General features: G+C 39.3%; 1 protein-coding gene across 3 annotated transcripts in view; it reads right to left on the bottom strand.

Annotated features, from left to right (window-relative positions):
- Positions 1–26,703, bottom strand: part of CHD1 (chromodomain helicase DNA binding protein 1) — a 73,480-nt gene extending 46,777 nt beyond the window's left edge. The window contains exons 1-3 of one of the 3 annotated variants that reach the window (XM_025437063.3): positions 26,257–26,703; positions 24,118–24,308; positions 27–228 (exon numbers count right to left, since the gene is read on the bottom strand). In XM_025437063.3, the coding sequence (XP_025292848.1) occupies positions 27–228; positions 24,118–24,170 (255 nt within the window). In that variant the 5' untranslated portion in view covers positions 24,171–24,308; positions 26,257–26,703. The remainder of the gene's footprint in view (positions 1–26; positions 229–24,117; positions 24,309–26,256) is intronic. The other 2 variants (XM_025437065.3, XM_049108158.1) reach the window with 2 other exon arrangements.
- Between the last annotated feature and the right edge of the window lie 434 nt (positions 26,704–27,137).

Below are 27,137 nucleotides of genomic sequence, written 5' to 3'. Positions count from 1 at the left end.
ATCTTTCAGGATACTTTATTTATTACCTCAGCTCCATCAACTTTCGGTGGTTTTGCTTGGACTTTGTTTTCTCGGGAAGTGTCTGACTCAGACTCTGACTGACTGCCGGATTCAGATCCAGAGTCAGAGTCACTGCTACCTGACTGGCTACTGCTTCCATCACTACTGCTTCCAGAACTTGAACCAGATCCCGAGCCTGAAGCTGACCCAGAATCATCATCCGACTGGCTACAATTTGAAAATAAAGAGATTTCAAACAAAATTTATTAGGAACTTAATTTTCCTTTTAAAAGTCAGCAGAAAGCCCCAAATCATTAAACCTTATTTATGTCATATTTCCACATTCAATAGCCAAACAAACAGAAAAAAAGAATTAATGTTAATCTGTAGTAACTGACATACTTGTTAGATTTGGTACAGTTTTGGCAAAAACATAAACAACCAGGTTACAATCTTCCTCTAAGATAATGAGCAAAATCTATCAAACACAAAATCCTGGGCTTGAAACCTGGGAAGCCATAGTCCCTCATCCTTAAAAGGCCATTTAACTATAGGAAATCTAATGTAGAAATTATGTGAAGAAAAGGATAAATGTGCTGAAAATCTTCACAGTCACAGGTAGAAAAAAAAAAATGTAGTTTTTTACCTGTTTTTAAGTTTATATCTGTGTTCTCTCATTCTGGGGGAAAGTAATTTGTTAAAATTAAACTAAGATAAGATGTAATTTACTAAAAGAAAATCGGTAAATTGCTTCTCTGACAATATCACTGCATCCATCATGGTACCACAGTGATAAAATCTGAAGTAATACTAAGTTCTCACACTCTTTCCTAACCTCTGTATATCACATGTGAAAGCAATTAACAGTTCACTGAGAAACGACCTTTTTTCCCATTACTATTTTTCAGCCCAAAGTAACCTAGAAATGGTCTGGCCTAAACAGGTGATTTTGTAAATTACTATTACTCCCAAGACCATTTATTCACATGGTGTTTACATCTGAAATGTTGAAAACTAGGGCATTCAATTCTTTATACACACAACAGACTCAACTTTTGATGTAATTTCATCTAGCTTTATGACAAACAACAGGTAATGCAGTTTATGTATACACAGCTAAACTCGAGCTTCATGTCCTCTGCTGTAATTTTCCGAAATACCACCAGATGGAGGTATTACTCTAAGGAAATAGACTGCAGTATTAAAAGTAATTCATTTTTAAGATTTCTCCTTTTCTAGAACAAGGAGTTTAGTATGCACATGGAAACAGACATAAAAGTTTGAAAGACTTTTGATTCCAAAAGTTAGATATAAATTAAAATGCTTAAAATGCAAACATATCTTTTTAAAATGTGGGAACCTAGCAGAATCATTTTTTTTTTTCACAGAAACAGCAAAAATCTGCCTTTTAAAGTCTATGATATCGAGAGCATTTTTTTTAAAAAGACTTATTTATTTTAGAGAGAGAAAGAGAGAAAGAAAGAGCACATGCATGTGAGGAGGAGGGGCAGAGGAAGAAGAAAGAATCTTTAAGCAAAATCCCCACTGAAAGCTGAGTGTCGAATCTAAAGGACTCAATCCCAGGACCCTGACTGAGATGACCTGAGCCAAAATCAAGAGTCAGACGCTTAACCAACTGAGCCACCTATGCGCCCAATATCAGTTTTGTCACAATTTCTAAAAATCGGTCACATGGTTTAGAGGTCCAAAAAGAGCACAGTGTCTTGTAATAAATAAATAAACAAACCCCACTTACATCTTTTACTTGGGTCCCTTCAGAGAAATTTTGGCAAGAATATTGAAAAGATATTTTTCCTGACATACAATTTTATTTCTCCTTTAACCCACTAGGTCTTCCATTTACTCAATCAACTTTACTGAGAGGTATCATGTATTAGGTAATAGGCAAGACAGAAAGCAGAAAGAATCCTTACCATTAAAAACCCTCTAACCTGGTATGGAGAGACAGTCATATCAACCAATAAATGTTGTTCTATACTATTTTTAAGATCTAGGTGTATGGGGAGCACTGCAAATACAAACAAGTCTAACAGAGTAATTAAGGAACACTAAGAAAAAAGTATGATTGACAGAAAAGGAGAATGGGACAACTGGGTGGTGGCTTAGTGGTTGAGCATCTGCCTTCGGCTCAGGACATGATCCCAGGGTCCTGGGATCGAGTCCAACATCAGGCTCCCCACGGGGAGCCTGCTTCTCCCTCTACCTATGTCTCTGCCTCTCTATGTCTCTCATGAACAAATAAATAAAATCTTAAAAAAAAAAAAAACGAAAAAGAAAAGGATAATTAAGCTGAGAAGTATCACTTTAATGCTTGTAAGCTTCTCGAGGATACCATTTATTTTTTCCAAAGTACCTACACCAAAAATGTTTACACAGGTGAGGGTGCTCAACAGATATTCGAAAAGTAGACTGATGAGAACTACTGAATTTGTGGGCTATCATGGGCCTATATTCTTGATTATGTCTTGATTAGTCATTCCAGATAAATGGCTAGTCAAAATTCTCTGTTAATAAATTAAAATTCTAGGTGAAAGGAGGAATCTTTCCCTGTACCTTCTTCAGGTCATAGTAGTTCTGGCAAACGGCCTGAATCTAGGTTACTCTAATGGCATAGACCTATTCCAGAATGTCTTTAGCTTATTTATTTGAAGCATAAAGTATTTAGTTGTTCTTAGTAAGATTAAGAATATACAAAGATTAAGTAAGAAATACCTTAGGCATTGCCACAATCTCCAGGATACAGTTAAGTAAAAAACAAAAACAAAAAACAAGATACAAAACAATGTTTATAGTATGCTTCCTTTGTAGAAGGGAAAAAAAATATACATACTTGCCTATACTTTTACAAAAGCAATAATGCCAGCATAAACCAACAATTAAGTTAAAAATGGTATCTATGGAGGGAGGGACAGCAGGAAGAGAGTTGAGGAAATAAGGTTTGAAATGAGTCCTCAGATTCAAAACATGTAAATGTTTTATATAATTATTTTTAAAAATCCTAAAAATTTTAAGGAAAACACACAGGTTCACGGGGGAAGGGGGCAGAATCTATATTCAGACAAAATTGTGAGTTAAAATTGGTGAAAAACCTCTCCTTATTAATTGTTTCAGCCTACTTCTGTAAATGCTCTTTCCAGAATAAAAAATATGGGCAAGGCCTAGCTTTCTTTTATAAATCATCAGTGTTTCTATAACAAAGTGCAAACACTTATGAGGTCTTTCAGGAATTTGTCTTTGCCAACCTATTGCCAGCCAGTTTCCCACTTAAACCTTTTAGTTCTAGCAATGGCAAACTACTAGTAATTCTGAGAGCCAGTTTCTCTTTCCAGTTCCTGCTTTTGCTCAAGTACTTCTCTTATTTTTCCCCACTTTAGAATTCCTACTTGAGTCTCATCTCAGAGTCATTTTATTTTATTTGAAAGAAAGAGCACAAGCAGTGGGGAGGCACTGAGGGAGAGAGAGAGAGAAGCAGACTCCCCACTGAGCAGGGAGCCCGAGGCAGGACGATCCCAGGACCCTGAGATCATGACCTGACCCAAAGGCAGATGCTTTTTGTTTTTTTGTTTTTTTTTTTTTTTTATGATAGTCACAGAGAGAGAGAGAGAGGCAGAGACATAGGCAGAGGGAGAAGCAGGCTCCATGCACCGGGAGCCCGACGTGGGACTCGATCCCGGGTCTCCAGGATCGCACCCTGGGCCAAAGGCAGGCGCCAAACCGCTGCGCCACCCAGGGATCCAGATGCTTAACTGACTGAGCCACCCACGTGCCCCTCAGAGATGTTTCTCTGACAAATCTCTTCTGACTCCATTATTCTCAATCCAACTTTCAATTAGAAGTATCCTTCCTCAAGACTTCCAAAACATTATGTACATACCACTATCTTGGCTCTGAGTACACTACGTAAGCATCACTGTGATAGTGTTTTTGGTATCCTAATTTTCATATTTTACTCTATGTTTCTAGAGTGTTGGGATCAACTTGTTGCCTGCCCTTTGTATGCCAAACACCAAACGAAGAGCTCAGTATCTCAATGGGTGGATGGACGTATACAACAACAAAAAAGTCAAGGACAGATATGGGTTCAAATTCTTATTTAAAATTCACAAATATAATCTGCCTACAAGAAATATTGCTGAGCTCCAGCTAATGTTTACTTATTTAGGTAATAACCAATACATATGAACTTTTATACAATAAGTCACTTAAAGAGTTAATTACCCTTATTATTTATATTAAATCCCACTAGCACATTAACAGTGCTAGATTAAAAGAAACACTGTATTCTTTTCCTCACCTTTCTCAATTTACAAAATAAAACCCACCATAAGTTTATGGGCACTTTGATAAAATTGTTTTCTGAGGGTAAATTAAATAGAAATACAACATTTAAAAAATAAAATAGTAATTCAAATTAAAGTCTCTATTCAGGCTTATTTTTACATTCCACTTCAAATATAAACAAGAGAGCAATATAATGAATTACCATATACCTAAAAACCGGCTTCACAATTACTCTTACCAGTCTTGTTTCAAATAACCTAGCTTCCCAAACACAATCTCAGGCATTTTAAAATTTTACCCATAAATACTTAAGTAGGACAAATAAAAAGAAACCAACACTATTTTTAAATATCCACAATATCAGTATCATACCTTTAAAATATCACCTACTCATGAATTTTAATATGAAATTAAATAATATTAAATATCTAGTTCAGTCTGTTTAGTCATGATTTCATTCCTTCCACTAACTGCACTTCAACCTAATTTTTTAAAGTCTCTTTCATTTTTTAAAGTTATTTAAATTCCAGTTAGTTAATATACAATATAATATTAGTTTTAGGTGTATACTATAATGATTCAACACTTCTAAACATCACTAAGGGCTCATCACAAGTGTCCTCCTTAATCCTCATTATCACCTGTTTTACCCATCCCCCCCCCACACACACACAGCCTTTCTGGGAACCATCAATTTGTTCTCGATGTTAAAAGTCTGTTTCTTGGTTTGCCTTTTTTCCTTTGCTTGTTTTCTTAAATTCCACATATGAGTGAAATCATATGGTATTTGTTTTTCTCTGACTCTTTAAGTTGGCTTCATTATTTTGACAGTTCCCTCTTCCTGTTTTCTCTTGCAATTTATTTTGTGGAAGTTTTGTGGTAGTTTTTCCTGCTTTCTTAGATTTAACTTACGAAAACCCTGTAGTATTAACATTATTTTTGTGGCCCTTGTATTTCTGGTAAACTCTTAGACCAAGAGACTCAGAGTAAAATTCAGCTTTTCTGAGCAAGAATATTTTTTGAGTTGTGGACTTCTATCAGAAGAAACTTTCAAGTCTGGTTGTCTCTTTCCAAGTGAGGCTGGTTGAGCTGCGGCATTTTCTGCCTTATCTATTCACTACACAGTTCCCTACAAGCTCTCAAGTTTTAACAGCCACTGATCATGATGGCTTTATCGCCTATTGTTTAGAGACAGTAAAATGGTGATATTATATCATTCTTCATTTACCCATTATATAATTTCTTCATTATTAATAGATGGAATACTTTTATAATGATAAATTTTCTCTCGTATTTGTTATTCTTGAGATACAGTTCATACACGAAAGCCATTTCCATTTCTTTTCCTTGTCAGTTTTGTCAAATTGCTGGCATCCTTTCAAACTTGATCAATAATTTTTATGTCTCACTAATGCATAGATTTGAATTATCTGATGAGTTTTAATCCACTGTGTCACTATTGATGTTCAAATTGTCCCATCTTTAGCCAAAATGAAACTCTTTATTAGTTCCGGAGTCCTTCTGACAAGAACTGAAGTGGTCTTTGACAGCTTCCTCACTTTCTGGTTTGACCAGAAGAACCAGGCTCATCCAGTATATTTCTTGTTTCAGTATGTAACTTGGGCATTTCATCAAAAACCCCTGCTTCTGTTTAGATTAGAACTTAAATTGCAATCTGAGTACTAGGTGAGCCGATTACTATGGGATCTGACACTGTTTTTAATGGAATGGTGTAGAATAAATACTTTGAGAGACAATGCATTAAGAATTTATACTACCAATTCCAATTTAATGGCAAACCAATTTAACTGGTTTTTATTTCTTTGGTTTTATGTTTATAGTATCACTTTGATTGAGTTTTTTTTATTCCAAATGACTTTAACAAAATTACTGCTTATCTTAGAATTATGTAATAGTTTCAAAATAATACCAATATTATTAACAATATGATTATCAAATGTTAAGATTTCTTTACAATTCTTTTTGTCCTTCAGGAATACTCACTCCTAGAATCAAATTATTGCTCTAAAGTCAATGAAATAATTTATTTCTATATAGCCACCAATTTGGTATACTTAGCATCATTTGTTTTTCTTAAACAAAGTGCTTTTCTAAAAAAGCATTTTAGAAACTGCTTTTTATTCATTTCTATTTAATCTTGGTTTATTATTTACTTGGATCCAACTTGAGGGCTATAGAAGTTATAGTCAAAACCTACTTTCCATCCTTGTCTCCTCTACACTATATCCTCTCTCCCCTATAGTTTTTTTTTTTTAAGTTTTACATTTATTTTCCCTTTTCTCAATATAAGAAAATTATGAGGGACGCCTGGGTGGTTCAGCGGTTGAGCACCTGCCTTTGGCTCAGGGCATGCATGCTCCTGCGGTCCCAGGATCAAGACCCATATCCCACATCAGGCTCCCTGCATGGAGCCGCTCCTCCCTCTGCCTACGTCTCTGTCTCTCTCTTTATGTCTCTCATTAATAAATAAATAAATTTTAAAAAATTATGAACAAAGATAAATGCTTGTATCCTATTTCATAAATAATCACTAACATTTACACACTATTAAATGTTATATATATTGTATTCTGAAGATTATTTCACAGCAGCAGGTATGTTCCCCCTTCCTTTATGCAGCTGTACATATTTCATTTCGTAGATACATCACAGTTTTAACCTGTCCCTCAATGATGAATATGCTTTGTTTCCATTCCTATGATACCACAGTGATACAAAAATATGGCCCCTTTGCATGTATCTATCTATGGCAGCATATCTTGGGCTGCTATTTATCAACCAATATGGCAGCATATCTTGGGCTGCTATTTATCAACCAATATAAACATATCTGCTGGAGCACCTAGGTGGCTCAGTTGAGCATCTACCTTTGGCTCAGGTCGTAATCTTAGGGGGGTCCTAGATTGAGTCCCGCCATCTGCTCCACACAGGGAGCCTGCTTTTCCTTTTCCCTCTGCCTATGTCTCCGTCTTTCTACGTCCCTCATGAATAAGTAAGTAAATAAAATCTTTAAAAAAACAAAACAAAAACATATCTGCTTTGAAGTGTTAAATTTATAATCATGTAGGACCCAGATCTTGATAGCTAAGTATTATTCCATACTTAAATGAACTCAGTCTTTTGAGAAATGGCAGACTCTAGGGACAGAGAAAGTACAAGATAAACCTAAATTATCTTGCCATACCAAAAAGCAAAATACAGGAAGGAAGGGAGGGAGGGAGAATATCAAAAGAACAGGGGGGAAAAAAATAAAAAAGGACACAGGAGCCAACCTGAAGAAGCTTTCACTGGCCAAATCTGATCTGAGCATCAAAACAGACCATAAAAGGTTATTACCCAGTAAATAAAACAAGAATCCTTGAGTCCATGCTGATGGCAGGTAGGTAGACAGGGAGAAAGACAGGGGAGGATTCTGATAGGACTCTGAATGCCAAGTGATTAATGTGACCAGGAGAGCAGTGTTAGAAAATTACCATTTTGCAATCACCATAGAAAACACTGGTTTGGGCAAGGATCATCAGGACATGCTAAATCTGAGAGTCTGATGAGTAAGATACTTGCACAGTCTCAAGGCATCTTCTCAGAAATTCCTTTTTAGTGTACTAGATAAATGTGAAACCAGTTAAAAAACCAGATACCACCTTGTCCTGGTAATCAAAACTCACGCATCAATAGGGATGGACAGGAAGACAATATGAGCCTCTAGATATACCTTTGAGAAAGACACATCACCATTTACACAGTATTCCAGCCAGGACACAACCTTTGAGAAAGACACATCACCATTTACACAGTATTCCAGCCAGGGATACATATGGTAGGAGATGCATAACTTGGATCTAATTGTAAATGAACATAAGTCCAAATTGAGAAACATAACCTATAAAATAAGTAGCCTACCATCTTCAGAACACTAATGTCACGAAAAACAGAGGAAGTGTTCCAGATTAAAGGAGATTCTTCAGAGGGGACCTGGGTGGCTCAGTTGGTTAAGCGTCTGCCTTAAGTGTCTGCCTTGGTTAAGCATCTGCCTTTGGTTCAGGTCATGATCCCAGAGTCCCGGGATGAAGCCCCAAGGTGAGCCCTGAGTTGGGTTCCCTCTCCCTCTGCTGCTCCCCTGCTTGTGCTCTTTTCACTCTCTAAGAAATAAAATCTTTAAAAGGAGATTAAAGAGACATGATATGTGATCTTTGACTGGACCCTATACTGAAAATTGATTAATTAGGATGACTGACTACACTAAAATAATGATTGAAAGATTAAAGTACTATTATCAATGTAAATTTTCCTGAATTTAATAACTATACGTGGCTTACGTAAAGGAGCATCTTTGTTCTTAGAAAATATATACTGAAGTGTTAATATGTAAAGGGGTATGATATCTGTAAAATGCTCTTGAAAATTTCAGGAAAAATAAATATGTATTACATATGAATCATGTATATAGATATACATGTATAAAGGCAAAAAGTTAACAAATAGTGAATCTGGGCAAAAGATACACAAAGACTTCCATGGTACTATTTTTGCAAATTTTCTGTATTCTTCACGAGTACCCCTCCTCTATTCATCCTTTCCTTCTCCATTTGAGTTTTTCTAGATCTCCACCCTGAGATCACATAAGACACCCACCAGGATTATCTGGTACTTAGTACATGCTTAACGTAAGCTAGTTGTATTGTAGAAGTGTTATTACTTAAGTCTATCCCTACTCTCTAGAACTCTGACAGACTTTAAAAACATGTGAATTAATAAACAGTTAATACTCCCATTTCTCTACTTTTCATTCAAAATATCATAAGCCTAAATCTTTCACAAATTTTCTTGTGCTTTCTTCCCAGTTTCTCTGCCTCTACTTTTCTTCTTTCAATTTTTTTCTTCTTTTCTCTGCCTCTACTTTTCTTCTTTCAATTTTTTTCTCTAAATCGTCTAACTTAAAATTGTTACGGGAAAAATAATTTTGAAGAATCAGAATATCTAGAACACTCAACACTAGGTCCATTTCTGATATGGTAACAATTATCCACATCCAAGCAGCACTGGTTCCTTCCAATGATACATATAATCACCAAATCTCTAAATAATCTTTACTCGTCACCGCCCCCCCAAAAAAATATCTTATACCCAGACAGCTTCATTCATTCATGTTATCTCTGCTTGACCCTTATGGCCCATTCTCTCTCTCATTTATGGTCTGGTTTAGACAAAATTTAAAATTGTTCTTCAGAGATTTCAAAATCTCTTCCTAACTATATTCTAATTTATCCTCACATCAACAACAAAAGTGTCCTTGAAGGCACATAGAGGAAGTTTTTCTCGAGTCTTTCTAAAGGAGGAAATCTTCTGGGGTCTCAACTTTAAGGAGACTTAATTCCCTAGTCAAATACTTAATTCCAACCTCAGCCTCCTGTCCAGAAACCCTGTATCCCTCCGAATATCCCCTGTCCTGCCATGTTTGCTCAGAGCTTACTGTTCCTTACCGCTGGCTTCAAGGTCCCTTCTGTTCCTGGCACATAAAAGTTTTTTTCTGAAGTTCAGCAATGGATCTATTTTTTGCCCATTTGCACTATTTTATTAAGGATTTTCATGGTTTGCGGGTAGGAAGTACTTTACAAGAGTTCATGTTAGCTCAGCCTTGCAGGATAAAATAGCAACATCTCCTTGCTCTGCACTCAACTCTCTGCTCAAATTAGTTCTCTAAAGAAAACACCAAGACTTACAATGGGTATGTGAGAACATATTCTCAAGTGAATAAACAAAGATTCTTCTATATTACAAGAAAATAATGTTCAAGTACTTTTTCCTTTGTTATCACAGGAATTGGAAACTATGTCTACAACGGGACATAAAGGAAGAATGAATAAAATAGTGAATGATCTAAGAAAACGGTAACAATGAGTAGCTGCTTTCCTTGCCATCAGATCAGTGAGAGAAGAAACTGGCCCTGATAAAGGGACAGGAATAGACTAAAAAAGCCAAGACAGTGTTATTGGAAGGGGAAAAAAAGAGAAAGTATTATAGGAGTGGGCGTGAAAGTACCAAGGAGTAATGAAAAGAACCTCTCAAAACAACACTAAGGAAGAAGACAAAGACTGTGTATTCAAACATTATATATAAATTAGACTGCCTGTATCAAAGGCTTACATCAATGATTTCTCATTTTAATTCTATTAAATAATGTATTTACTTTTGTCCCTAAGACATCAAGACTTTCTTTCCAGTTTATCCCATTTCCCTACTTTATCACTTTCAAATTGTTTTTAAACCGGTAGTAGGAAGGATTAGACTCGGAGGTAGGGGAGGAAGGCTATTGGACACACTAATAAAAGGTAAACTGATTTCCCACAGAAATATTAATAGAAGGTTGACAAACTTGACAAACACAGTAATATATAAACAAACAAATGTGTTTACTATTCTAAGGAACAAATATATTGCACTAAATTCTCACGTCATGCCTTGTTCCCTCCCCCTGATTACTGTTTAAGAGTCAGTATCATTCAAAAGGACTTCTTTGGAGTTGTGAAAGAATTTTTAACAGACACTCATGGGGGAAATTCAGGGCTAAACTGATGAGTGCTCTGAAGTTCAACCCTAACTTATTTTTCCCTGGCTTTCTAGCTCCTTCTTCTCATTGTTATTATATTTATGTAGGTACACCCCATTAGGCCTCAGGCTTCTGCGACATGGGAATAAACATACTTAAGGATTATTATCAAGATTTAAAGCATACAATCTGGCATATTATAGAAATTCAATACCGACAGCTATTAGAAATTTTTTTAAAAAGGTCTTTTTACTGAGTTTAAGATCAGAATCATTACATCAAGGTCTATTCTAGTGGTTCTTTGGACTGTCATAACTGTAAGTATAAATATATAAAATGCCTATGAACAAAACCTACAGATAAATTTTTTAATACAAATTGCTTAATTAAAAAGGAGAAGATATGGTGGTTACTAATTGGTGCTTTCTGCCAGATCCTGAGTTCTCATTTAATTCTTTCAATTTCATTTAATAAATAAACAGGCTTAAAGAAGGTTTAAGTGAAGAAACCAAATACTAATACTATGATTTAAAAAAAAGTGTACAAATTTTGAATACCTATGAAGAAATAAAAGAAAATATAGAAAAATGAAAGCCACTAAATTTTTACCATGATAGGTGTGATTTAAATATAACATTTCTTTATATTTGTGCCATATGTTTGTTATCTACTTGCTCCTCCCCCCCCTCACCCAGTATCCATTTTGTTTGCCCTTTAGTAGTACAGAACTGTCCTCCAGCTTTCACTGGTATATGTCCATCCAGCTGAAGATTAGATTTCTCAGTCTAGCTTTCAGCTAGATGTGGCCATGAGAAGAAGTTCCAACCAAAGGGATATGGCTAGAAGTGATAAGGGATTTTAATATCACAGCTTAAATAAAGTGGTTTGCCTTAAATCCTCCCCGTTTTCTTCCTGCTGGCTGAAAATGACAACTAGCAGACCAAGAGAAACCATGTATTAAGATTAAGAAGAGCAAAGCTGTCCCACTAGTCCCAGTACCTAAATAACCTCAGGGGGTACAGCTCACTTATCTGAGAGTGAAAAAGAAGTTAAACTATTTGAGTCTCTGTGTTTTGAGGTTTCCAGTATATAAAACACTCTACCTGGTTCTCTAACATATTATAACAATGTTTATGCAATTAGCATTTTTGAAAGAATAAGTTCGGGCAGCCCGGGTGGCTCGGCGGTTTAGCACCGTCTTCAGCCCAGGGCATGATCCTGGAGACCCAGGATTGAGTCCCACATCAGGCTTCCTGCATGGAGCCTGCTTCTCCCTCTGCCTGTGTCTCTGCCTCTCTCTCTGTCTCTCATGAATAAATAAAAAAAAATCTTAAAAAAAAAAAAAAAAAGAGTAAGTTCTGTACATGGATAACACGAATTCACTGGCTCATCTCTTCAACAAACAAAAAAGTACCGAGCAAGAATCTCTAAGCAGAGACAAAATATCATGGGAAAAAGTGAAAGTGATGAGAATCAAAGATATAAAGATAGACTGATACCTGATTAAAGAACTAGAGATTAAGGAAATGGAATCAGGGGCAAGGCCATTTATGGAGGGAGTGATTTTTAGAACTCAGCACTGATAGTATTCCCTATGCTTGTCATTCTGGAGAATGATTCCTCTCTGAAGCAACTGATAAAACTTTCCACTCTAAGATTACTCAAAAATATCATATTCTTTATGTGACCTTCTCCAATTTCTCCAGGTGCATCACTGTTCCAACCTACACGTTCACAATATTTTGCTCATGTTCTTAGAAATGCCTCCACAACACTACAATTATTTGGTATATGTACCTCTCTTCTAACTACATCCTGGAATTCATTAAGTCAGGGGCTTCATTTTAGTTGTTTTTATAGACCATTATTCACTTTAACAGGACTAGAGAAACAATATGGAAATTTGTAGGTATTGAGAAAATACTTAAAACTAAAAAAATGAACTAGTGGCCAAAGGCCAAAAACTTTTCGGACTATGGCAAATATTACATTTTATATCATAAAGCTGTATAGACATACACACACATGCACACATAGGCATAAAAGTTTGATGAACCAGTATTCTCAAAAAGACATATTGTATTTTTTATCGTAGTTTACACTACTGTCTTAAAGAGGAGCTGATCGTAATCCTTTAACATTCTGCAACTATTTAAAATGTATTACCCTAGAATAGTCATTTAAAAAGTGAGAAGAGGGACGCCTGGTTGGCTTAGTGGTTGAGTATCTGCCTTTGGCTCAGGTCGTGATCCCAGGGTTCTGGGATCCAGTCCCACATCAGGCTTCCCATAAGGAGCCTGCTTCTCCTTCTGCCTATGTGTCTGCCTCTCTCTGTGTCTCTCATGAATGAATGAATGAATGAATGAATGAATGAATAAAATCTTTTAAAAATAAATAAATAAAAATAAAAAATGAGAAGAGCTCAGCTAGATGATAATAAAATCAGACTACCTGTAAATTCTGTAAAATTACATTGTATTAAAATGTTATCCACCTTATCTTTTATTATAAACCATTAAATAAATATCAAAGGTTTGAGAAAACCTAGAATGTATCCATCCATCTGTATGTATGGTTCTGAAAACCAACTAACGCCAAAACAGCAACCCAACAGTTCCTTTTAGCATTCTAAATTACCAATCCAAGTCAATATTCTACTATAAACTCAAAGTACAGTATGCTTCTACCACCTTAAAGCCTCCAACTGAAATTGAGAATAAAACTGCTCTGACTAGATGCTAAAAAACGGTCACATTTAGCATGACTAATTTCAAAGATGACTGGGTTTAGTCGTGTTTAAGAGGTGAAGACAGTAAACTCAAAAGTTTCTCTAGTAAACATTCAGGGAATCAGATGAGAAATAAAGGCTACTAAATATACATTTGAAAGGCATTAAACAATAGTTTCATAAAATAGATATAACATTTGTTGTAATATCAAGAACAATACAAATCTCTAAGCCGATAATTTTGTTTCTTTTGTTTCTTTTTTTTTTCTTTTTTTTTTTTTTTTAGATAGGGGAGGGGGGTAACAGGGGGAAGGGGACAGGGGGAGAGAGGGGGAAGGAAAGGGGGAAAGAGAGAGAGAGATGGGGAAGGAGTAGAGGGAAAGGAAGAGAGAGAATCATAAGCAGAATCCATGCCCAGTGAGGAGCCCAACTCCCGGCTTGATCTCACAACCCTGAGATCATGACCTGAGCCAATACTGGAGTCAGACATTTAGCGGTCTGAGCCACCCAGGTGGCTCCTCTAATTCTATAATTTTTAGTTGTAACACATAGACAAAGCTTAACTGATGACATTTATGTTTTCCCCATTACATTACCTATCATGCAAAAGTTTAACTTATCTAGAAACTTTATTTCTTTTTTTAAGATTTTATTTATTTATTCATGAGAAACACAGAAAAAGAGAGGCAGAGACATAGGCAGAGGGAGAAGCAGGCTCCACGCAGGGAGCCCGATGTGGGACTCAATCCCGGGACTCCAGGATCATGCCCTGAGCTGAAGGTAAATGCTCAACCACTGAGCCACCCAGGTGTCCCAAGAAACTGAATTTCAAAATAATCTTCAAAATAATTGAGTGGAAAAAATAAGAATAATAATTGAGTGGGAGGATTTAGAGACTAAACTAGACTGGCCGTGAGATAAAACATGAAGTTAGATGATGTGTACGTGGGGGTTCATTTTACTGCTCTCACTACTTTTGCACATGCTTGAAATTATCATCCACAACTTAAACACTAATAATAAAATAAATGTCTATCTTTAAAAAGTTCCGTTTAAAAAATTTGATTAATTTGTTTTAAAAAAAGATGTTTGAAATATGTATACTTTTTATTATTTTAATGAATACAGTTGCAAAACAACCAAGTTCCCAACACTGTATGCTTTACTTTCTAACAAAGTTATATGTGACTTGATATTTCATCAGTCCGCAGTATGCATGGGAGTGTGCTGCTACACATAACAACCACCTCCATTTACTGTGAGCCATTCGATTAAAAAAAAAAAAAAAAAAGCAAAATCATCAATGTAGTATAATATGACTAACATAAGCTACTGAACACTGAACACTAGGGTCAATCTTTTGTTATAAAGTACAGGCTAAAAATGGAATAAAGACATTATTTACATTTTTTGTACCCATATACAACTGTAAGTCTTATAAAGTTTCCTTTCAGATTAAACTTCTCCCCTTTATTAATGCAACATTTACTCAACTAGAAATGGAAATACTGTAACGGTTGCATCAAATGGCAATAATCATACTATAATTAACTTCAAGCACAAAAAGAATAGTCTCTTTTCAGAGAATTTAGACTGCAACTACACTCTTGTCTAGTGGCCCCATTCCTCCACATAATAACTCTTTAGCACAGTATTTACTGCCATCTAACATCATTTTCCCGGGTATAAAAGTTACTCTTTGCTTTTTTGCCTAAGCCTGTCAAAATACCTTACCATCAAAAAAGTCACATTATCAGAACTTTTAACATGCATAAAATCTAAGATCACCCAGGTTTTACGTACCTCTTTTAAAAACACCACCAAATTTCATTCTGACATTGGGCTTGATATAGAAACTGTTTACCTTATGATCAGTGACTCCCACTTTTCAACTGCTGCACACTATTACTTCTTTGTATTAACTATAATTTGGTATTTTTCTTCACTGTAAGTCTAATAGGAAAACCTCCAATTTTAATATCTCATGCAATCTACTACAAAGTAGTTGCTCAATCATCTAAATTAAGCATCTGAGGACAGAGAACTGTACCTCTGAAAGCAGCAATGAGAGATGTGAAATAGCTAATATGAATGGTTCTCATTTAAGAAAAGAGCTCCCCCCCACAAAAAAAAGAAAAGAGCTCCCCACTTTTTTTTTTTAAGATTTTATTTTATTTATTCATGACAGAGAGAGAGAGAGAGAGGAGAGAGGCAGAGACACAGGCAGAGGGAGAAGCAGGCTCCATGCAGGGAGTCCGACGTGGGACTCGATCCCAGTCTCCAGGATCATACCGCAGGCCGAAGGCAGCACCAAACCGCTGGGCCATCGGGGCTGCCCCCCACTATTTTTATGGTTTATGTCTCATCTCTGAGATACTGGAGACACTGGATGCCAGAAGCCAGTACGGTTTAGCCAGAACTTTTCATGTTTCCGTACTTTATTCTCAATGATAACTTTTTTTTTTTTTTTTTTTAAGATTTTACCTATTTATTCATGAGAGACACACAGAGAGAGGCAGAGACAAGGCAGAGGAAGAAGCAGGCTCCCTGCGGGGAGCCTGATGCAGGACTCGATCTCAGGACCTCAGGATCACGACCTGAGCCAAAGGCAGATGCTTAACCACTGAGCCACTTAGGTGCCCCTCAATGATAACTTAGAACTCAATCTATCCACAACAAAGAACTCTCAAACGCAGTTTAACATTTACTTAAAGTTGACTTTTGACTAAGGAATCACCTCATATCACAGTGACTGATAATATACCTTTAACAGCAATGTTCTCAGTCATTCATACATAAGAACTTGATTCTGGTACAATAAATTTCTAGAGTATCTCTCTCTTTAAACGTGTGGTTCTGACCAGTAGTCCATTCACATGAGTAATATTCTCTCAATGAATGTTGCATTTAGTTAGCTATCCTTCCTTACCTCTCCTTCCTTCACTTGGGACCAAACCGTACACTGACTTCAGCATAACACTGAGTAACGTCAGACTGAAGAACTGCAAAGCGAGCATGTCCAACACATTCTTTATTAGGAAACTTGCACTTCTTCACTGGGGGAACTATGACCTCTGTAAAAACCTTCCTTTCCAACCCACGTCTGAATATATGCTATTTGTTCTTCCTTTCTTTCCAAACTACATCATTTCTTACTATTAAGGTTACAAAAATTAAAGAGCTCCATGAAAACTTTCCAATAGCCCATTACATTACTCCAGTACTTTGCCCAATTCTATTTTCTTTCACCTCATTTGTATACCTATACGCTTCCATGAATTTGAATATGCTTACTCGATTGTGTGTTAAAACCAAGCTATTGCACTGTCACCTCTAAATCATAATAATCTTTTTTTTAAAGACTTTATTTATTGATTCTTGAGAGACGAGAGAAAGGCAGAGACATAGGCAGGAGAAGCAGGCTTCCTGCAAGGACCCCAGGATCACACCCTGAGCCGAAGGCAGACACTCAACCGCTGAGCCACCCAGGTGTTTCCATAATAATCTTTCTTCGTTAACATGGCAAAATACTGAATGGTTCCAGGCAAAAAGCTTCTCCTACATGCATATGAATTTAATATACATACAAATCTGGGAATCTAGTTAAAATGAAAATTCTGATTCAACAGATCTGGGAAAAAGAGGGGAACTTTTAGGGTGAAGGAATCACTCTGCACAGTAATGGAGTAGAGGACAACTGATTCTGTGCATTTGTCAAAACACATAAAACTGTACATCAGAGAGTAAATGTAATATATGCAACTTTAAAAAACCAACTCATGTGACTGAGGAACACAGAATGGAATGCAAATTGTGCCAAATGAATCTAACTTTATTACAAATTTATGACAACCGCATTGAAGAGGGTGGGAGGAAGAAGCTAACTTTAGTAACTTTTTAGAAAACAGTGTTTTGACTGGAAACTAAAAGTCTAAATATAATATGAACTGTATACTGTACATAAACACTATATTCTAGTTGACAAATATGTTTCTTCTGGGAGCATGGCCTAAAAATTCTCAAACTGCTTTACCTGTATCTGACCTTGTGGTGCATGATGGGATGGTGGATAGCAGGTGCCAAGTTTCTCTTTGAAGGAGACTGAAGTTATAAAGGAGAAGGAAGGTTATCATGAATCCTGCAGTACAGAATTAGAGTTGGAGACATCAGTATGAACTCATGTCTACCTCAACATGCATAATGATAGATACCGAAAACTAGAGATATGTAGATATGTTTAGTATAGATACATATACTACCTAAGCTCTGTCTGGTTTTTCCACTAAGAGAACCTAGAAGTGATACTTGGGTAGCAACAAGTATACCCAGCACCCAAACCTTGGTTTCTAATACCCTTTTCTCCAATAAAAGGATCCAGGGCTCTTTAGAGAAATGGCTGATTCTAGGGCAAAAAGATAAGGAGTATATAAAAAGGATACAGAGGCCAACGTGAAAGACAACACCTGATGGGCAAGGCTAGAACAATCTGAGCAACAAAATACATAATGTACTGGATTATAACCCAAAGTAAACATATTCATAAACATAAGTCCAGGCTTATACAAATGAACGATTGAATGAATGAAGAAAAGACTTCTTTACAAAAGAATTCCTCTTAATATACATAGATACTCCCTCACAGCAGGAGATAGAACTTAATTCCAACCTTCCCCCCAACCATTTGAGAGAGGGCTAGACACAGTGACTTGCTTCCAAAGAATACAGTATGAAAAGAAAACAAGAGTAACTCAAAGTGGAGACCCCTGGCAAATATTATGTTAGCTAAGTGATGAAGATTAACATCAGTAATATCATGTGGATATTACCCTCCCCATACTACGTGACTACGTAAAAGAGCACTTTATCTCTGTGATATTCTAAACTGATAACCCCAGTTTATCCTAATTTAATCTTTTTTAAAAAAGATTTTATTTATTTATTGAGACAGAGAGAGAGAGAGAGAGAGGCGGGCAGAGACACAGGTAGAGGGAGAAGCAGGCTCCATGTTGGGAACCAATGTGGGACTCAATCCTGGGACTCCAGGATCACACCCTGGGCTGCAGGCGGCGCTAAACCGCTGCACCACGGGGGCTGCCCTATCCTAATTTAAAAACCTCAGAAAACATCCCAAATGGGGAATATTCTATAGGACACCTGGCCAGTACTTCTTAAGACTTAAGGAAATCAAGGAAAAACGGAAACTCTCACAGAACCAGAGGATACTGCACAGAGCTGACAACTTAAGGCAACATGGTACCCTGGATTGAATCCTGGAACATAAGTGGCATTAATGGAAAAACCAATGAAATCCAAGTAAAGTGTGGAATTTAGTTAGTAGTTTTTTTAAAAAAGATTTTTAAAAATGGCTATAAATCTGGTTTCCCCTTCTGGAGAGTAGGAATCATAATACTGCATACATCACGGGAGTTTTAAGGATGAACTGTGATAAATTCATGTAATACTCTGTGCACTATGTGTACCATGCCTGGCTCAGAGTAAGAGCTCAATCATCATCGCATGCCACATTATTTTTGTTTCAAGAGAAATGAAATGTACTCAACCTCTTGCTGGAATGGGCCAGGAGACCATCCTCTGGGGGTTCCCAGGGAAAAAAATAACAACAATAACAACAACAACAAAAAGTGGCAAGACAGTGAATGACTCCAGCCAAACAAGTTCATATACACACACACACACACACACACGAATTTCACATGAACACATATCACATTTTGGAATCTTGTTAAAATGAGATTCTGATTCAGGCGGACTGAGGTGGGGCCCAAGGTTGTACATTTCCAACAAGCTCCAGGTGATGCCAATACCACTGGTCCCAGGGCCACAACTGCAGCTTGAACTTTTCAGTTTATGTATTTTTTTTAATTTTCTATAAAAAAGATAAAGTTTTTCCATCTATTCTTTATCTCTTCCCTGCAAAGAAATTTCCTTATTTTTAAATACAGAACTGTTACCAACTGTAACCAAGCAGTCACCAAGATCTTAAATAGCAACTACTTAAACAGTATAAAAAGGGGCAATTACACATTAACATTTGCCTCCACATTATCTCATGCCTATGTAGATAAAGTAATGTATCTGAAAGTCGAATCACATACAATTCTTTTACCCTTACCAGTCAGAAGTCTAAACACTTTCCAGTCACTAAATTAATCACAATCCTAAGAAATAGTATGAAAATTTTAGTTGAGTAAATTGTATTTGGAGAGTGTAACGTATTGCTAAAGCTCCTGCTCAATACCCTATTGAATTTCTAAAATGTTAAGATTCTAGATGATCTGAGATTATCACATACAGCATATTTGAGGGAAAAAAAAAAAACCTTAATAGGAATAGATGAAGTACATACAGAGCTGAAAAACAGGGATTAACAGCAAATGGTGTAAATGAGACATACTTTTCTGCAAATAATGACATCATGGGAAAATTTTAGAAACCAGTTTCCTTAACTCAATGATGTCTAGCCATTTTGGTTTTATGATTTCATGTTTTCCTGCCTTTCTTAAAATGCTTCTTAGCATAAACTTTTGAAATTTAAGAATAAACTGACTTTTTTTAAAAAACTCTGAGATAACTGCAAAGTAAGCTTAGAAAAATACCATTTTAACTGGCACTGCCTTTAAAAATTATTCAAATTTACTTAGGGAGAAAAACTGATTTTGATGACAACAAATCTTTCTGGTATGCGTGTACATAAATGCAACATTTCCAAAAATGGCATACCATAGTTTTCAACAAGACACTAACAAATAAATATATGGTAAAGAAACATGGCCTGTGTTCGAATTAACTTCGACTTGGTGTTCCTTAAACTTAACAGGTCCTTTAGACTAAGGGGCTTCTCAAAGCCTTTTAAAGACCCTTAAGTTTTGGGATCCCTGGGTGGCGCAGCGGTTTGGCGCCTGCCTTTGGCCCAGGACGCGATCCTGGAGACCCGAGATCGAATCCCACGTCGGGCTCCCGGTGCATGGAGCCTGCTTCTCCCTCTGCCTGTGTCTCTGCCCCTCTCTCTCTCTCTCTCTCTGTGTGACTATCATAAATAAATAAAAATTTATTAAAAAAAAAAAAAAAGACCCTGAAGTTTTATAAAAGGAAATTTTCATTTAGAACATTTCCACTGATTATATTTCCTACTCACTGCTTAAGCAAAAACACTTTTAAAAAGTTCAGATCCAAAGAACTGTGAAGTATAAAAGGCCAACAAAGGTATCTTCTATAAGCCAAGAAAATTTGTGTGACATATAAAGTTCTTCTAAGTAAATATAAAAATTACACACATGTATATTTAAAACGTATTATAAATATATTAAATCAAGCACTGTTAACACTATGAAAAGCTACAAAGAAACAGAAGAATTCTAAGAATCAGGTCAATAAAGCCCAATTGCCAGCCACAGATTAACTATAAATGGTTAACTATAAATGGTTAAGACCATTGTGGCACATCACCAACAATTTCCCTCACTCTGTAAAAATTTTTCAAAGGCACTATATGTAGACGTTAATTAAAGTGATTCAAATAAATGATCAAATTCACAATTTTAGATTATCAAAAACCTAATCTATAGGCAAGAAGAGAAACTTTTCCAAGCATGAAGCATGTACTAATCCAAAAATTAGCAAAATGTGACTATGTAGTTCTGGTCTTCATCCACAAATCTATTCCTGGATTAAATCATCATTCAAGGGAACTTTATAATAAAAAGTCTAACCAGGATTTGGAAAGCTTATTTTTTTTTGTTTGTTTTTTCCTCAAATCCACACAGCCAGGAATCAGTACTTTGAAATCTTCCAACGGAATCTTTAGAAAGCTTTACTTCAGTTGTATAATAAACTCTGTGCTGAGTTTAAACTGATGTGCAGGTGCATCCTGACCCACATTTCTTAGTAAATAAGTTTCAAAATTGTCAGTTATAAGCCAAAGAGACATCTTCCTGTGTATTCTTTCTCCTTTCAGAGAATAGTCATAGACCATCTTTCCACACGGAAAAACATTTTTTAGTAGAAAGCTAATTATACCAACCAAAAATGTCAGACGACTTCTTAATTTTACTTCATTTCATAATGGAATTTCCACAAAGGGAAAAAAAAAAATCTAAAGCAAAAATACATTTAAAAATTCTACCCAACAGAAATCAACTTTTACTTTAAAAACTATTTATGTCATTTAAAAGCAGAATATATTTTCCCTCCCTTCCTTCTATATTAATATTCATAGTTACTATAAGCTTTTTTTGTGGTGTGTTTTGTTTTTGTTTTGCAAGAAAATACCCCTATGTATAAGTTCACATCCTCAAGCACCATCTCCCTTCTCTATACTGCCCGAGTGTGAAAGCTCTGCCTGGGGGGCGGAAGGGTGGGGGTGAATGAGGGCTTAGGATTGGTAACAATGACAGTAGAGCAAAAGAAAAGGACAGTGTAAGAGCAATAAGGAAGAAAATGAAAGCAAATTAGAAGCACGCCTCCCTTCTGATAAACACCAAGGCAGTTGCAAGAACAAGATAACTTGACAACCACACTTCTCAAAAGCACATAAAAACCTATATAGTAGAAATAACTCAGAATAATTAGAGAATATAATTTGCAATTATTTTAAGTATGCACTGTAAAAGATTCCTTTAAGTAAATGTGATTTCACAGAGTTTAACTTTTTTCACTTATACTACCAAATCTAACTTACTACTCCCCTTTAGATATGGCAGCAAAATGCATAAAACAGTATTGGAACCAGTAAGGGCTCAGAATGTAACAGTTGAATACTCAAGTAGAAGATTTAGTCTCAAGAGTCTTATTTCCTATTTTTGAGAGTTTAGGTCCTGTGTTTCCTCTAGATATGTCTATTAACCATTTTGTTGCTCACTGACAAATAAATAAAAGAATGTGGACAACGTGACTCTTAATCACTTACTAGAGTCAATATGCCTGTAGAGATTTGAATCAAAGATGAGATTCAAAACTCTTCTAATTAGACTCTCAACTCTGGTGATTCTTGAACAACTGTATTATCCGAAACCTTATTATACTTTGTCAATTAAGTAACTGAATGTTTCAGTTCAATTCTTTTTTTTTTTTTTTTTAAGTAGAGACCTCGTTCAGAGAACTAGTTAACACAGAGCTGTCAACTCAGATTTTGTATGTAACGTATAGACCAATACCTGTTCAGCTAAATAATGCTGCTTTCTATAACTGCTCCTATGTTATCTAAACAGTCTGCCCACAAAAGTTTATAAACTAAAGTACACCTAACAAGACCAGAAAAATACCAAGTTTAAAGTCAAATACTTATACCAATGTTTCCTTTTCTAGCCAGCATTTTTTCTGAAGTGCTCCCAAATGCCTGTATTTTCCTTTTTCTTGCCCATCTCATTTCTCTACCACTGTAATTAATGTTCCAGTTACACAGTATCCTATGGTATGTAAAACATGATGCTAATTGTAATAAACAAAATATTGAATGCTCATATCAGGAACTATTTTAAGCCCTTTACACATAACATATTCTCAACTTTAAATAAGATAAAAATACTGTAATTCCTATTCTGTAAGTGAAAAAAAAATCAAAACCTCAGAAGTAAAATAATTTGCCCAAATTTACACAAGTAATAAAAAGTAGAACTGGGAAAAGTAATCACGCAGTCTAACTCCGATGCTCACATTCCTGATCTCTACTGATTAAGTATATACAACTGCATGGACTCCATCAATGCGCAGATAACTCAAAATCTGGGGGTTACATAAAAATTTAAAGAGTCTTTGTGAAGAGGTTTCTTACATGTTAAAATAGCTTCATATGGCTTATTCTCATTAACTGTATCTTCTCTGCAAAGACATAGCCCAGGTAACTCATTCATATATAATGAAAACTCTACTTTAAAAAGAAAATTGGGGGAAAAAGGGTTGCAGTTATATTTTAACAAACATCCAGATTAGTGTTGTCCAAAAGTACTTTTGGAGGGAGAGCAATGTTTTCTATCTGTGCTACACATCATGGTAGCCATTAATCACATGTGGGTTTCCGCACTTGACATGCGTCAAGTATGACTAACTGCGCTCTGAATATTTTGTAATCTTAAATAGTTTAAATAGCCACATGTGGCTAGTGGCTACTATATTGGACAGGACAGGTATAGAAGACAAAACGCCAGAAAAAAGGTGAGTTAAGAACTCCTTACTGTCTTTATTTGAAGAGTGCTCTAACAAAGTTATTTAAATGTCTCGTTTTACTTGCTCTATTTTCAATTAACTGACCCAAACAATAAAAACCAACAAAGAGACTTCAGAAACCTAAACTTTCTATATTTAAATTCTTCTTTGCGTATTTCAATGAAAAAAATAAAACCTGTATTATCAACAAAACTTCAGGTATCAGAAACGTTTTACTGTTTGGATAACTAAGAGGAAGAATCTGATCTGAAAACTCTGCCACCTACTAGGAAAACTAAAGAGTCATGTTAAGTTTTACATTCTCTTCCTAATAAATACTTGATAATAAAGTGCTTACCTTGATTCTCCACTACTGTTTCTAACACTTTCTTCATCACTGTGTCCATTCATTGTAAATATCAAGAAGTTTTAAAATATAAATCTTCTCAGTTTAAAAGATGAATACAAAAACGAACTCCTTTAACATCAAAAATTCACGGATGAATTTTCTCCAACATTCACAGGCTTCCTGGGCCCTTTCTGATTCACCTAAAAAAAAAAAAAAATTGAGAAAGTAAGAAAATTTCTTGTAGAGAAAAAGATTAGTCAATCTATTTAGAACTTACAAAAATCTGCCTCAGTCAGTTAGAGATGGTAAGGAAGGAGTCCTTCCCTCGAAATACTTAGGCTTCTATTAACTACAATCCTGAGTAGGGACTAGAATTTAGCACCACGGCTTATTTCTGACAGAAGAAATTAAAAGTCTGTGGAGTGATAAAACTTTTAGAGTGACTGCAACTGTGTATCAATACACACATATACACATTACAGATAAATAGACAAGCACAGTCAAGTGGTAGTATGTAACCTGCATCCCAAGAACGGAACATGTTCTACCAAATGAAGTCTTATTGGTTACTTGGTCCAACAAATGAATGGAGCGGGGGGGGGGGGGGGGGGGCATTACCTTTAATCAAGCGCTAATTCCTCTTACCAACAACTTCATACACTTAAGGGAGGGAAAGTTTCGGAAATGATCACGTAAGAACAGAGTAAAAGGTACCCTATACTTTCGGCGAAAAACGTACAGGTCAAAACAAACGTGTTCTCTCACAGGTAAACCGAGACCGGAGTGATAACATTTAAATAGCATTCATCCAGTCTGGTCTTGCAGAGGTTCCATTTATAAAAAAAGAAAGAAAGAAAGAAAAAGAAAGAAAGGCAATAGAACATACAGTAGGATTCATCAAGAGGTGGGCTTGGGGTGGGTAGAAATCCCGAGCCAAGCAAGACACGGGCATCTGCACCTCTGGAGACAGCGGCGCACTGGAGAGTCACCTACGAGCCACCCGCGAATAAACAAAGGAGATCTCTGGCAGGGGAGGGAGAGGAAGACGCGGGGGAAGGAGACGTCAGATCCTTCCCCGGCCCCGAAGTACCGGGGCGGGCGGCGGGGCGCGGGCGCGGGGCTGTCCGCCGGCCTCCCGCTCCCACGGGCCCTTCCGGGGCCCGCGGGGCGGGGGGCGGGCAGCGGGGAGCTGGCGCTGCCGGGCCGGCCGCCGCGAGTCCGCCTCGGAGCCCTCGGGGGAGCCCGGCGCGGGGGAGCCCGGCGCGGGGGACCCCGCGACACACGGCCACAGCCACAGCCACAGCCACAAAGTGGCCCCCGCTCGCTCCGCGCGCCCAGGGCCCGGGTCCCCGCGGCCGACGGGCTTGGCCGCCGAACAATGACGCCGCCCGGAGCCGGGACCTCGGCCGCCCGGAGTCTGTCCCCGCCGACAAAGTTCGCAACTCCGCCCGCTCTCCCCGGCGGACTCCTCCTCGCCCTTCAAAATGGCTTTCCCCGCGCGTCGCGACTTCCCTTTCCCCCCGTCATCCTGCTCCCGCGGCCAGCGCCGAGCGCCGAGCGCCGCCGGGCCCCGGGCGGACGCGGCCGAACAATGACTCCCGCGGCCCCAAGTCGCTCGACCTCCCCGACCCTCCTCTCCGCGCCCGTCGCGCACCGGCCGCTCCGCCGCCGCTAAGTTTTCCGAGCGGCCCCGGCCCGGGCCCCGGCCCCGGACCCGGCCCCGGCCCCGGCCCCGGGGGCGGCCGCAAGCCTGCCCCGCCGCCCCCGCCGCCCGCCCGCCCGGGGCCTGCAGCCCGGTCCCAGGGGCGCGCTTCCCGCCTCAAAGTTCCCGCAGACCCGCCCCGCGCCCTCCCGGGCTCGCCCGGCCTCCCCCCGCCCGCCCGCCGCTCCCCACGTGCTGGGAGTCCGCGTCGCGGCGGGACCGAAGCCCCGGGCCGCCAGCCGCAGGCGGGAGGCGGGGAGGCCGAGGGGCCGAGGGGCCGAGGGGCCGAGGGGCCGGGAGGCCGGAGCTCCGCCGCCCCCGCCCGCCCGTCCGGCGCCGGGATGCGCCCGCCGCTCACACGCCCCCCGCGCGCCGAGCCCGTCAGCCCGGCCTCGCCCGCCGCCCGCCCCGCCACATCGCGACCCGCCCGCCGCCCCCTTTCTTACCGGCGGGCGTGCACGGCTCCGCGGGCGGAGGGAGCCGACCGGGCTCCGCGGCCTCCCCCGCGCCCGGGCCCGCGGTCTCCGCCGCCGAGCGAGTCCCCGCGGCTCCGGGCGTCTCGGGGTGAGCAGGAGTCCGTGAGGAGCAGGAGGAGGCGCAGGAGCAGCAGGAGGAGGAGGAGGGGGAGGAAGAAGGGGAAGGACAAGCCCCGGGCCGCCGCCGCCGCCGCCGCCGCCGCACCAACGCGCGATCCCCCCGCGGAGCGGATCCAACAATCAATTCATTATTGAAGCACCAACGGCGAGGAAGGCAGCACAGGCGACAAGTAACGAGCCGTCGTCGTCGCCGCCGCCGCCGCGGCCACGCGCGCGCTCCCGCTCCCGCCGCTTATCGGCTCCCGGCAGCCGCCATGACGCCGAGAGAGCGAGCGCAACCGCCGCCGCCGCCGCCGCCGCCGCCGCCGCCGCCGCCGAGGTCGCCGTCGCCTCCGCCTCCCGCGCGACGTCAGCTCCTCGGCTCGCTCCCCGGCTCCACTGGGCGCGAGGCGGGCGGGCGCGCGCACGCCGGGCTCCTCGGGCGCGCGCGCGCGGGCGGGGGGCGGGGCCACGCCGCGGGGGCCGTCGGAGCGGGGGGGGCGGGAGGGAGGCTATTGGCGGGGGGGGCGCGCACGCGCGAGGGGCGGGGGCGCGCACGCGCGGAGGGCGGGGGCGCGCACGCCGGCCGCGCGGGGGCCGCCGGACTCTGGCCGCCGGGGCTCGCTCGGGCGCCCTCGCTTAGCGGCGGGGATTCGGTTCCGGGAAGCGGGAGCTGCGGGCTCGCTCCGCGCGGGTAGGGACGCAGCTGTCCCTCGGAACGGTTGCGCAAGGACGTCGCGGCGGAGGGACTG

Source organism: Canis lupus, chromosome 3 (assembly GCF_003254725.2).
Source record: "Canis lupus dingo isolate Sandy chromosome 3, ASM325472v2, whole genome shotgun sequence".
Lineage (NCBI taxonomy): Eukaryota > Metazoa > Chordata > Mammalia > Carnivora > Canidae > Canis > Canis lupus.
This window is presented reverse-complemented; position numbering and strand designations above follow the sequence as displayed.